This window comes from Danio aesculapii, chromosome 9 (assembly GCF_903798145.1).
Source record: "Danio aesculapii chromosome 9, fDanAes4.1, whole genome shotgun sequence".
Lineage (NCBI taxonomy): Eukaryota > Metazoa > Chordata > Actinopteri > Cypriniformes > Danionidae > Danio > Danio aesculapii.
In genome coordinates this window covers 3267189-3281470 of record NC_079443.1, presented here as the reverse complement: position 1 = coordinate 3281470, position 14282 = coordinate 3267189, and the positions used below count along the sequence as shown (strand labels likewise).

The window sequence follows — 14282 nt, the reverse complement described above, 5'->3', positions numbered from 1 at the left end:
TTAGCGTAAATATGGATGTGTTGTGCTGCAGTGTTCAATCAGGGTGAAGAAGGGACGTCCTGGTACATCATCCTGAAGGGCTCCGTCAATGTGGTCATCTATGGAAAGGTCAGAGCGGAAACTCAACATTCAGAGAGCTGAGCCTTTAATGTGCGATGATAATAGAGAGCAGATTCTCACTCTCCAGCCAATTACAGTACACGCAGACTGTGTGTGTGTTAGGGTGCTTTTACACCTGCCTTATTTAGTTCGGTTGAATCGCACTAGAGTTGGTTTTCCCACTTGGTGCGGTTCGTTTGGGGAGGTGTGAACTTAGCAATCGAACTTAGCAACCAAAAAAGCGGACCGAGACCTCCTTGAAGAGGTGGTTTTGGTACGCTTTCAAATGAACCCTGGAGCGGTTTGTTTGTGGTGAGAATTTGATCCGAACTAAAACAGACCCAACCGCAAAAAGTACTGCGCCTTTTGGACTAATCCAGCTGCCGTAGGCCGATGCGCTGTGCATTATGGGGCGTGTAGGAAAAATATTTGTTTGACACTGCTTTACCAGCAAAGAGCTTAGAATGACCAAGAGGCGACACTCAATAGAACGTTCCACCGCAACAGCAGCTCCCAGCAACAGCCCTGGATTCCGCCATTTTGGAGTGAAAGCGATCAGCCATCCATTGGATCTCATTGCTGTCACAATGCCAAACAGCTGCTTTGTTTTTTTTATTTATTTATTTAAAAAGCGCATTAAAGCTGAGATACAACCTGAAAGACGACAATACAACACTTACTATCACAATCATCAGCACTTTTAATAGTTTATTTTACAGACTTAAAATATGCTGTTGTTCTATTAGAATTTTCATTCCAAAATGGCCGCCGCGCCACCTAGTGGCTGTTTCCCAAATCGCGTTAGAGTGTCGCCTCTTGGTGATTCTATGCTCTTTGCCAACAGAGAGAGAGAGGGAAAAACATTACCTGATGGATCGTTGGTAATATTTCGGGAAGATGACCATGTCGCAGTTTAGCTAAATTAATTCACGCCTCCTCCAGAAAGTGACGTGTGATGCACCTTCGCCGCTTGCAATGCAATCAAAACATTGTTTTCCAGCCGCAGCCGTGCTTCATTCTCAAAATGTATCGTTTGTCTAAAGGGATGTATACAAACTGTATAGTATACTATGAGCAGGGATACAGTCAGCCAGCGCAGTCATCTCTCCGCAGTCAAAAGCGACATTTTGTGTCTGCCGGTTTGTTTACTTGCGGGAGTTCCATTGGCATTTTCCCACATGTTAATTCTGACCAATCGAAAAGCAGTTTAGGAAATATGTTTAAAAACATCTGGCCAATGAGTGATGTGGATTTTGTCACATGACTGCATTTTGGTTCTTTTCAACTGGTTCGGACCAAAGCCAGCAGTGTGGTGTGAAAACAACCCAAAGATGGCAGAAAATGCTACAATGCATCACATGTCGTCCCTGGTCTGGACCAAATGAACTGAACCACAGATGTGAAAGCACCCTTAGAGTATGTTTGTGTTTGTGTGTACAATCCCTAATCAGATCAAGGTGAGAGAGTATGTAAAACGCAAATTAAAAAAGAAAGTAGTGATTTCTAAATTGACTTTGATTTGTATTTCATTGCAGACCCATATTATGAGCACAAAATATTTCATATTTTGTCTGGTCAACTTAATTAATTTGTAAATATACATCCTTTCCTGTCATTCAGACCTGCAACACACACCAAAAAAGTTGGGGCAGGAGCAGTTTAGGGCAGTAATCAGGTAAACGGGTTTAATAATGATGTGATTTGAAACAGGTGATGTCAACAGGTGATTGTAATTATGATTTGGAATAAAAGCAGCATGCAAGTAAGCTCTAGTCCTTTAGGAGCAAAGATGGGCTGAGGATCACCAGTTTGCCAATAAATACGTGAGAAAATGATTAAGATGTTTAAAAACAATGTTCCTCAAATAAAGAGAGGAAGACATTTGGAGATTTCTCCTTCAACAGTGCAGAACATCATTAAAAGATGCAAGAAATCTGGAGGAATTACAGTGTGTAAAGGACAAGGGCGCAAGTCTAAGCTGAACAACATTGATCTCCGATCCCTCAGGGGGCGCTGCATCAAGTATCCTCATTCATCTATGAGCCATATCAGCACATGGGCTCAGGACTACTTCGGCAAACCTTTGTCAAGCACCACAATACATAGTTTGTTACGAACCCAATTTTTTTAAGGCTCGTCTAGGAAAGGGTTAGCAACATAAAAGGACACCCAACTCAAAAAGTACCATTCTCTATTTATTTAGAGACCAAAAACGTGTCTATCAAAATAAAGTGGCAACAGAAATATAGATAATTAATTAAACAGTATTACTCGATCAAAATAATTAATTAAACAAACAAACATACAAAAACATTTACAAGACATAGATCAACAAAGAATTGAATAAACGGCAACAACACCAGCATGGCTCCTTAGCAGCGGTTGCACAAGACGCGCACAGAATTCTCAGACCTTCATCAGGACAATAAGATACATAGAGATTCTCAGCAAGTACGGGTCACGCTTTCAAGATCGAAAGGATCAGTCAGACACGCTCTGGAAAACAAAGAGCCACCCAGACGCACACTCAGCTTCTGCTTATAAAGCCGACAATGCAAATTAGCAGCAGGTGCAAGGCGGAGTTAGCCTCAAAGAAAAGAAAAATCAATTAATATCAAACTCCAAAACGACACAACAACAATAATAATAATTATTATTATATTAAGAAGAATAAGAATAAATAAATACTAAACTGTGACATAGGTACAGTGCCAGTGAAAACTGCACTATGGCAAATGGAAGCCCTATGTTAACAGTGTCCAGAAGCAACGTCGACTTCTTTAGGATCATAAGCATCTGGGATAGACCATCGCACAGTGGAAACCTGTACTGTGGTCAGATGAACCAGTATTTCAGGTATGTTTTGAGAGAAATGGACGCCATGTGATCCAGGTCAGAGAAGAAAAGGATCATCCAGACTGTTACCAGCAACAAGTCCAAAAGCCAGGGTCTGTCATGAGGGGTTGTATCAGTGCCCTTGGCAAAGGTAATCTGCACTTCAGTGATGCGCCATTAATGCTGAACAGCACATAGAGATTTTGGAGCACAATATGCTGCCTTCTTTTCCAGGGACACCCGTGCAAATTTCAACAAGACAATGCAAAACCACATTACAACGTCCTTGCTGTGGAGGAAGATGATCTAGGTACTTGACTGGCCTGCCTGCAGTCCCGACCTGTCTCCAATAGAGAATGTGTAGAGCATTTTGAAGTGCAAGATGCAACAGCGAAGACCCCGTATTGTGTCCCACCTTAAGACTTACAAGAAGAATAGGACAAAATGACACCTGAAACACTCCATCACTTGGTTTCTTCAGTCCCTAAAAAGTGTTGTGAAAGGGAATGGCAACATTACAAAGTGGTGAATGCTTTACTGTGCCAATTTTTTTAACTGTGTTGCAAGAACCAAAATTGGAGTACGAGTTTACTTTGAAATAAAACATTACGAATCACGAGGAACACATTAAATAATGTTTGTTGTATTGTCTGCAATAAAATACAGGCTGTTATATGTGTGAGCATGTGTATGTGTTTGTATGTGTGCATGTGTTAGTGTGTTTGAGTGTATGTTTGTTTGTGTGTGTTTGAATATGTTTGAGAGTATGTCAGTGTGTGTGGATTCAGCGTGTTCAGTAGTATTGATTGCAGTGTGTTGTGTTGTGTGTGTTCAGGGGGTCGTGTGTACTCTACATGAGGGTGATGATTTCGGGAAGCTGGCTCTGGTGAATGACGCTCCTCGGGCCGCCTCCATCGTGCTGAGAGAAGACTTCTGCCACTTCCTCAGGGTGGATAAAGAAGACTTCAACAGAATCCTCAGGGTCAGAACACAACATCAGTCACAAATACACTCGACAACAAAGACACACTACACTTTTAAGAGTTCACACTTAGCTGTCCCAGGAGAGAGCCCTGAGCTCATCAGATCCTCGAGCCTGGGGCTCCCTCCCGTTTGCAAGGCGAGAGGGGAGTTTAAGCTCAGATAGATCTGGAGAACTCCCCTGCTGTAGTAGCTAATGAACAGATAGTGATTGCTCTTAAGAGATAACTACTTACTAGGAGCATGTCTATGGTGCCGATTTGAATTAGTCAATTAACTTAAGTGTCATGTTTTGGGATAGTGGGAGGAAACCGGGGAATGCCGGGAAAACCCATGTGAGCACGGGAAGAATGTGTAAACTCCACATAGAAATGTCGGCTGGCTTGGTAAGGACTAGAACCAGAGACGTTCTTGCTGTGAGGCAACAGTACTAACCATTGGGCCACCGTGCAACCCATCTAGGAAAGGAGGAGGAGTGGAAGGGGGGATTCTTCAAAACAAAGATGGCTGTAATATGGAACTTAGTGTATTTATAGTGGTTTAGGGATCGTCTGATTGGTGAATCATAAATTGAATAATGCGAGAAAAAGCATGTGATCCTCTTGAAATTAGTTTATAAATAAACTTCACTTTAAGATAACACACAGCCGAAAAATAAGATTCTGACTAGGTAAAACCATTGATGGCAGGGCCAGATTAACTAATGGGCAGTATGGGCACAGGCCCAGGGGCCTGTGCGCACTTGGGGCCCCTGTGAGGGGGGAAAATATACAGATTTTGGAGTGTCTATTCAGGCTAAGTGCAAATAGTGCACCTCACTGGAATAAGCTAGTTAAACGATTCCCGCCCATCACCGTTTGATTGACAGAGACAACATAACTAAAGAGTGCAACTAACAGCAGCGTGAGTGGCGTAGCTCGTAAAGCAACATGTTTTGATGAGATTGATCATGAACCCGGTTTAAATCCAGCATCTGATAAACACCTTCTTCTTTTTTCCCCCACTACATATCAGATTTGACCTACTCTTCATCTCGAGGAAGACAAGTAGGACTCACTAATAAGTTTGTGTATTATGGAGGACTCAGATTCATAGATCTGAATTGGAGAGGTGTTACATCTAAATCATGTGCGTTATAAGTTTGTAGAAGTTATACATTAAAATACCTATAAATATATGTTTTTAGTACTGCTTCAGTGAACTTGAACGAGAATATTAAAATCTGTTAATTTTCACTAGTTGTATTTGTATATTTTCTTTAAAGTGTGCTTTAAATGCTTTTTAAAATAAGTTAAATCTTTGTAGACTAGAAATATGTGTACTGTATATCATTTATTTAAAAAATGCGGGCAATACAGTATAGATGAATTTTATTTTAAAAATATTATATTAATCTTGGGCGACGCAGTGGCGCAGTAGGTAGTGCTGTCTCTTTACAGCAAGAAGGACGCTGGTTCGAGCCTCGGCTGGGTCAGTTGTGTGGAGTTTGCATGTTCTCCCTACGTTCGCGTGGGTTTCCTCTGGGTGCTCTGGTTTTCCCCACAGTCCAAAGACATGCGGTATAGGTGAATTGGGTAAGCTAAATTGTTCGTAGTGTATGAGCATGAGTGAGTGTGTGTGTGGATGTTTCCCAGAGATGGGTTGCTGCTGGAAGGGCATCCGCTGCATAAAACGTGCTGGATAAGTTGGCGGTTCATTCCGCTGTGGCGACCCTGTATTAATAAAGGGACTAAGCTGAAAAGAAAATGAATGAATGAATATTAATCTTATTTTTTAATTCAACAATAGGGGTCCGTCTAGGTAGGGGGCTTACAAGACATTGTGCCCAGTGGCCTTTGAATTCTTAATCCGGGCCTGATTGATGGTCATTTTAGAGGGTCAGTTCATGTGGAAATATTGTTTATGATCCTCTAGTTATGCAAAAATGTTGCCATTAGTTTGTAGGAAATATTCTATCAGTTAGTTGTTTATCATAGAATATTTTATATAGTTTTATCATACCGTTCATATCATTCAATCATTTTCCTTCGGCTTAGTCCCTTTATCAATCAGGGGTCACCACAGTGGAATGAACCGCCAACTTATCCAACATAGTTTTACACAGTGGATGCCCTTCCAACTGCAACCCAGCACTGGGAAACACCCATACACACTCATTCACACTCATACACTACCACCAATTTAGTTTATTCAAGTCACCTATAGCGCATGTGTTTGGACTGTGAGGGAAACATGCAGGTGATGGGTGAATTGATGAACTAAATTGGCCGTAGTGTATGAGTGTCAATGAGAGTGTATTGGTGTTTCCCAGTATCGGGTTGCAACTGGAAGGGCAGACGCTGTGTAAAACATATGCTTTAATAGTTGGCAGTTAATTCTCTTGTGGCGACCCCTGACTAATAAAGGGACTAAGCTGAAGGAAAATGAAAGAATGAAATGACCATAAATAACAGCTATAAAGTTAACCTTATTTATTATTTAACCTTTTAGCACTTTAATTTGATCATTTATTTAGATTACTGCATTAGTAAAAAATAAATTGACATAATATAACAAATTAACAGTGCAAGTACATCATATTTGTTCGTTGTTGATTAATATAATCCATTTACTACACTGTATACAGTGGTAATCTGCATGAACAAAGCAATCATTTAGATCCTGTCAGGTTGAGGTTACTATTTTTTAAAGCGCAGTGTGAACTAATGGAGGCTGTGAAGTGTTAATAGGACAGTTCACCCAAAACAGAAAATTCTGTCCTCATTTACTCACCCCTTCACCCATCACAAACATTCTCTGAGAAAGCTGGAAATCCTTGACTTCAATAGTGTTTTGTTCAGTAATCAATGGTTACAGGTTTCTAACAATCTTCAAAAGCTGCTTTTGGTGTTCAACAGAATTAAACTAAACTCATTTGGAACAACTTGAGGGAGAGTAAATGAATGTTTTTTATTTTTTGGTTGAACCATCAATTTAATGTAAAAGAGTAGCTATAAACATAAAGCCAAACAGGCAAAATATGATGGAAAGTCAAACATTCAAAACATGAATTAGCGGCTCCCTCTAATGGTCATGAAGCGTAATTACAACAACACAACATATTATTGGCATGTTTCAAGCGATTTTTTTCCCCTCCCGTGTGGCGCAGATGGGAAACGGCCCATGTATGTTAAAGCAGGAAATTTCTATTTACCCAAATCAGTTTCAGGCCTTAATCATATGTAGAAATTGATTCGATATGAATGGATAGGTGCCCTCGTGTCTGCAGTGTAGCCCTGCTGAAAAATACAGCTTTAACCAGCCTAGGCTGGTTGGCTGGTTTTCGCTGGTTGACCAGCCTGCTTTTAGAGGGGTTTTGGCCATTTCCAGCCTGGTCTTAGCTGGTCAGGCTGGAAAATTACCAGCTAAATCCAGCTATAACCAGCTTGACTAGCCTGGACATAGCTGGTTTTGGCTGGGCTAACAGCCTGGCTAGGCTGGTCAAGCTGGTTTAAGCTGGTCATTTCCCAGCCTGACCAGCTAAGACCAGGCTGGAAATAGCTGGAAAACCAGCCTGGAAATGGTCATAACCCCTCTTAAACCAGGCTGGTCAACCAGCTAAAACCAGCTAATCAGCCTAGGCTGGTTTAAGCTGTATTTTTCAGCAAGGAGCCTAAGCAGATAGTGAATGATATCAACTCTAGACGCTTTCCTTCCCAAACCTTTAATCTCATATAGAAGGACAAAAAACGGTTTTATATTGTCATGCAGCACAATTAATGCATTTAAGCCAAGCATGCTAACGAGAGGGAGTGAGAGAGAGAACGAGAAAGGCTGATATTTTTTTCCGGGTTATCGCATGCACAATGTAGGCTAAGTGCAAACATGGCATAAGCAGGTCGTCAGAAGAAAACCCCTCGGATACAGTCACAAAAACTGAATTGATTACAATTTGTAGTGTAAATGCAGATGGAGAGACGTGGGTTTGATTCCATTCATAGCTGATCTGTGTGTGAGATTTCAGTTCAGTGCTGTTAAATTGCTGACATCTAACACTGACACAACAATGCTAATCCACAGTCAGCTGAGCACATCACTTCTGTCCACTCTCCTTACTTTCTTTTATGTAAATAGCCCACCAAATCTCATCCATATACTGCGATTCATGCGCTCAAAACAATGATGTTTTGCTGTTTGTCCAAACTACTTAATTAAAATGAGCTGAAACAGTACAATTCTTGAGTGTTTTAGGACTTAATTGTTTAATGTTCAATCCACTTTAGTTTGTTACATTAACTTAATTGATTTGTGTTTGGGACAACATGAATGACTTGTGTGGTACCCTGCAATTTTACTGTGTGTGCGTGTGCGTGTGCGTGTGCGTGTGCGTGTGTGTGTGTGTGTGTGTGTGTGTGTGTGTGTGTGTGTGTGTGTGTGTGTGTGTGTGTGTGGGTGTGTGTGTGTGTGTGTGTGTGTGTGTGCGTGTGTGTGTGCGTGTGTGTGTGTGTGTGTGTACAGGATGTGGAGGCAAACACTGTCCGTCTGAAGGAACATGAGGAGGACGTGCTGGTTTTGGAGAAAGCTAACAACAGGAGCTCCAGTTCTTCTCCTCTCAAGTACAGTCATTTTCATCTGACAAGATGTCATTGTATTTGTTTACATTTGATTAACATTAACTTTAATGTTTGTACATAGTTTTAAAATCTTTAAATTAAAATTTTATTGGTCACATACATTCAAACAAAGCCCGAACTTTGAACTAAAGGGTTAGTTCCCTCAAAAAAATGAATGAATTACTCCACTAAGCCAGTGTGCTGTGATTGGCCAAACACCTCAAGCGTGTGTCAAAATGTAACACAAGCAGGTCATCTTTTGAACATTTTACAGTGGTAAGTTTTATTCTGTCTCTATGAATTGACTACAATATTCACTGAACTATAAGCTTATTTTCTCTGAGTGCCGTTATGCTAATATTTCAAATTCATCGGAGTAGTATCTGGGTTTGGATGGATTGATGGATATATTATTGACAGGTCACACTCAATGTTAACCCCCAAGTGAATCCCTGTTGTGGGAAACTTTATAATCTTTATAAGCAGTAGTACTGAATCAATTGGATCAATTGGTACTAGGCTACACAAGAAATCATTAAGTATTTATATTTTGTCTGTTATCTGAGTCAGAACGATCATTTATTTTGAAAAAAAATTATTTTGGAAAATGAGCGTATGCTCTCAGTTACATGTCGGTAACTTGGGCACCAAAATCTAACCCAAAAGCTAGCAAAATAAGTAAGAAACAGACGTCTTTGGAAAGTTTCAGAAGGGGAAAAGACAGTGAAGGACCTACGAATTGCCAAAGGAATGGATCTGCAACCCAACAAATCAGGTGACTCCAGCATGTCTGTGGAAGAAGAAGATCAACTACTGGAGATCACAAATGACGGTGGCTTTAGGGGCGGTTCACATGTCGTGTTTTTTCCATGCGCAAGTTCGTTATTTCCAATGGAGGCGCGGGTCTCACGGCTTCCAGGCGCACGCAGTTGAAAACATCTCATCTTTTCTGAATGCTACAAACACACTGCGTGTCACGTGACAGGAACTGATCAGCTTCATACTTTGTATGGGATATACACATTTGGGTAGACTAATTATCTAAGACAAACACAGAACAGCCAAACACTGCAGGGCTTTTTAGTTTTCTCCATGAATAAAACTTGTATCAGAGCTGCGGTAATGTTTTGTCAGATTTCAGCCTATAAGAAAACGGTTGATGGTCACCTAGCAACCCACCCGGGCCGTGGTAAAATTGTCAAGTGTTGACTGTTCTGCGGTGATAAAAAGTTTGGGGACCACTAACCTAAAGGAAAAGTAACCTAAAAAGAAAAGTTCTCTCATTATTTACTCGCCCTCATGTCTTTTCAATCCCCTAAGACCTTTGTTCATCTTTGCAACACAAATGAAGATATTTTAGATGAAATCTGAGAGCTCCCTCATCCTCCATAGACCAACGATCCCCAGATGCTCAAACGGGCTCACAGCTCTCAGCACTGCCCACACTCGTTACCGCTACCAAGCCGACCAATCACAGAGTCTGCGCTACACGTCGCTGTGATGTGTATTTTTTGAGAGGTGCGTGTCGAGAGGTGCCATAGCGAGGAATATGCTACCATGCGAAGGCTGCGCCAGACCATATACGTGCGCTTGATGCAGAAGTATAAATCAGCCTTAAGAAAGTTTTTGGTGTATAATTACACTGAAGTGGAATGGAATGTGAATCCCAAAGTATGGGTCTCAGGACAATGAGGAGGGGGGATTGCTTGTGGTTATTTCCAAAAATCTAATGACTTCAATTGACAATTTCATTTTGGGCCACAGTTTGGGAGGCCCTGAACTAATGGTCAAGATGACTCAAAGACCCAGATGAGCCTGTCTTATTAGTTTCAGCAGTTGTGAAATCTGAGAATAACATACCTTGGAATGTCACGACCAATCAGAATCAACTATTCCAAAGACTAATAAAGCTTATTGAACTATACTTTTTCACCCAATAAACAAAATAACAACCAAATAGCATCATGTGGCCTCTTGAAGACAACTATAGTATATGTGTAAGCTGATGTGAATATCAACAACCTCAAACTACATATAAAAGTGTGATCTTGGACTGTCTTATAGGTACACTGTGATGTCAGGAACTCCAGAGAAGATTCTGGAACACCTTCTGGAGACCATGAAACTTGATTGCCAGTTCACAGAGTCAGGTATGTGTACATCCAGTATAAAATATCATGTGAATACACTGTGAATAAATGAAATGACTACGAATGCTTTTATGTTACTTGAACTTATTTAATAGATCAATCAGGTTTCAACTGCATTTTTTAAGTTATGCATAGTTTAACTTAATATTTTAAGTCAGTTTGATTGATATAAGTTGAGATGACTAGAAAAGTGGATTTTATTCAACTAAAAAAATAAGACATCAAGGGGTTTTAGTGTAGTGAACTGGCTAAATGCTGTTAACATTGCATGTTTGTTTGTTTATTCATTTGTTTACACTGTAAAAGTTTGTCGCTGCGCTATAAATAAAAGACTCGTTTCCTTAAAAAATTTTGTTGAATCAAATGAACTTTTCATCTCAACCCACATTAATCAGACTAACTAAAAATATTAAAGGGCACCTATTTTATCCCTTTTACAAGATTTAAGACAAACCTTTGGTGTCTCCAGAATGTGTCTGTAATGTTTCAGCCCAAAATACCCATCAGATTATTTATTATAGCTCACACAATATGCCCGTGTTGGTGTCTGAGTACAGTGTAGCTGTTTTTGCAACCCAGGCTCATTCTGAAAACGTAGTCCCGTTGATGTTTCTGGATACCACGAAATACGTCCCGGGAGGTACGTATTTTTGCAGTTTTTGTTTTTCCCGTATCCGCTGTGCACGCTTTTCGCATCCGCGCCGTTCTCACGTAAACCCGCCAGAGGCCGCTGTCGAATGACCTTCCACCTGTCTGCCTGGATGACAGAATGATTGACCATGCGACCGTGCGATCAGCTGACCCACCCTCCTCCGTCCCTAAACCCAACCAACGACGATTCACAAAAGCCGTCCAGAAAAAGAAAAGCCCTCGTCTAATTTTTACCACGTTGTCGGATATTGATCACATTCTCACCCTGTGATGAACCTGTTCGCTTTATTTTTGGGATTTTGTGTTTGTTTTCTTACCTGATTTCTGGAACCGCTCTTCCCCGGACTCTAACCTGGTCGTCGTTGTGGTCAGCCCCTCTCTGCGCCTCGAGTCCGCCAATGTACACTAAGAGCTAACCGGACAAACTGTTTGTAGTGGGAAAGCCCTCCACATGGAGGCGAGCGACCGGCCGGCAAGCGCCGAAAGGAACAGCGTCACACCGCCCCACAGCATTCGCTTAAAAAAATGAAATGCAGCCGTACGTACCCCCAGCTACGTATTTCACGGTCTCCAGAAACGTCCACGGGACTACGTTTTCAGAATGAGCCTGGATTGTGTTTTTGTTGGCTATGGCTTTAAATGCAAATGAGCTGATTCTCCCCGCCCACTGTTCCCACATGCGTGTCTGCTTCTCATCATGCATTATAAACAGCAGTCAGTGAAAGAGACAGACTCGGATGAAGCTGAAATACAGCTCATTAGTCAAAAATACCAAGTAGGTTTATTTGATGTGTTTCTGGTGGAGCCTTTCTGAAAGGTTGAGACTCACACAAATGGCGTTTGCAGTACACACGCACATACACACACAGTATGCGCATTTACTGACACCATGTGGCCGCGGTGATAATGGCGGTTAAGAATTACAGCAATTTTACTCTCTTTATCACAAACATGCTCTGTTTTAAAAATGTTTTAAACTTATAAAATTAATTATTTGGGTGCAGCTGATCACAGAGAATTACGTACGGTTTAATCAAGGACGTAGAATTGGCATGGACGGAGGGGACTTGTCCCCACCAATATCCACCACTTACTAAAATGTGCCTACCAATAATTTAATCAACTGCAAAATAAAAATAATCAACCATTAGTAACCTACACGTGCACAAAGTCAAGTTTGCTACCAGTTCACTGTAATACTATTAACCAAGGGTGTGCAATTAATCAAAATTCGGTTTCGATTTTGGCCTCCATGATTATGAGAAACAATAATCGGGATAAAACACTTGTCAATCAATTTGGTCTGCAAGGAAAACCACACTCCTACAGCACATTGCGTTGGGCCTCAAAATCACTAGGATTTGAATCCTATTTCATTTCAACGTCAGGAAATTTAAAAAAAAGAGACTTGTGTTTCCATCACTCCAATATGACCGTGAACTCACTATACCTACACACACTCCGGTCCAAACAGCTTACAAAAGATGATTTTCATCATAGGTGCCCTTTAAAAATTACATTTAAATGCTTCATGTTACAACTAGTCTTTTCTTTTTCTCTGTAGATCCTGCTCTGGATGACTTTCTGCTCATGCACTGTGTTTTTGTCCCAAACAGTCAGCTGTGTCCACTGCTCATGACCCAATATCCTTCTTCAATAAACCCCTACTTCTTCCACAAAAACACCACATCAGGTCTCCAGAAAGAAAAGAGTTTGTTTATTTAACCTTTGGCCATCAAAGATATACAGTTAAGGTCAGAATTATTAGCCCCCCTGTATATTTCCCCACCGATTTCTGTTTAATGGAAAGAAAATTTGTTTCAGCATCAGGGGCGTAGCGGACATTTTAAAAGAGGGGGGGGGGGGGCTGTATGAGATCATATAATTATTAATCACCTGTTTCTAAATGGTCTTTCTCTAAAAGTGAGGGGGGTGGATCCCCCCAGTTGCTACGCCCCTGTTCAGGACATTTTTAAACATAATAGTTTTATTAACTCATTTGTAATTACTGATTTATTTTATCTTTGCCATATTTGACTAAATATTTTTCAAGAGACTAGTATTCAGCTTAAAGTGGCTTAAATAGGCAAGTTAGGGTAATTAGGCAAGTCATTTTATTACAGTGGTTTGTTCTGTAGACAATCCAAAACAAATATTGCTGAGCGAATTGTCTTATTAATTAAGTCTCTACTGATTAAGAGTCACTGAACCCCTAGTTTGCACTTGTGTTTGAAGTCCTTAGCGCTCGTGCACTTATCACGCTCAGGCGTCCCAGGGCAGTGAACAGGAGCGGATGGATTACACTCTCAATAACAAGCGCAGGGTGGTGCGTCTGGTGTTACAGTGGGCCTCCATCAACACGGATCACCTGCAGGAGGAGGACAGCTCCTTCAGCTTCATTCAGGTCCGCTTTCTCTCTTCAGACATGTTTTTAGTAGTTCCAATTTTCGCTAACACTTTATCTGTTTGTTAAGGTGTGACGTGTGAAATACTCTTCAGGTCCAAATTTACAGAAATGGTACAATATTCAGCACAGGCTCATTCACTAATATTTTACATTTCTGGAGATCGCAAAATATGTAGCCAGAGATATGCGTATGACTGCATTTCATCTTTAAAACGAACGCCACGGGGCGGTATGATGTTCCTTTTCGCGCTTACCAGCTGACTGCCTACCTCCATATGGACGGCTTTTCTGCTGTTACTAGTTTGTCCAGTGGCTTGCCGCGTATGCCAGTAGATTTGGGATGCAAAGCGGAGTCAATGGTGACGACGGAGTTTGAATCCGGCGAAGAACGGTTTCAGAAAGCAGGTAAGACAAAAACAAAAGCCAAAAAAAAAAATAAACAAGTAAATAACAGGGTGAGAATGTGGTAAAATCTGAAAATGCGGTAAAAATCAGGCTGCCATGAGGGCTTTTCTTTTTCTGCATTGCTTTTGAAAACACTGTCGGTTGGGTTTAGGAAAGTGGGTG

General features: G+C 41.0%; 1 protein-coding gene across 1 annotated transcript in view; it reads left to right on the top strand.

Annotated features, from left to right (window-relative positions):
* Window positions 1-14282, top strand: part of rapgef4a (Rap guanine nucleotide exchange factor 4a) — a 104713-nt gene that overhangs the window by 73135 nt on the left and 17296 nt on the right. Inside the window, exons 13-18 of the mRNA XM_056464672.1 lie at window positions 32-108; window positions 3770-3916; window positions 8413-8510; window positions 10572-10657; window positions 12873-12951; window positions 13562-13712. Coding sequence (XP_056320647.1) covers window positions 32-108; window positions 3770-3916; window positions 8413-8510; window positions 10572-10657; window positions 12873-12951; window positions 13562-13712 — 638 coding nt within the window. The remainder of the gene's footprint in view (window positions 1-31; window positions 109-3769; window positions 3917-8412; window positions 8511-10571; window positions 10658-12872; window positions 12952-13561; window positions 13713-14282) is intronic.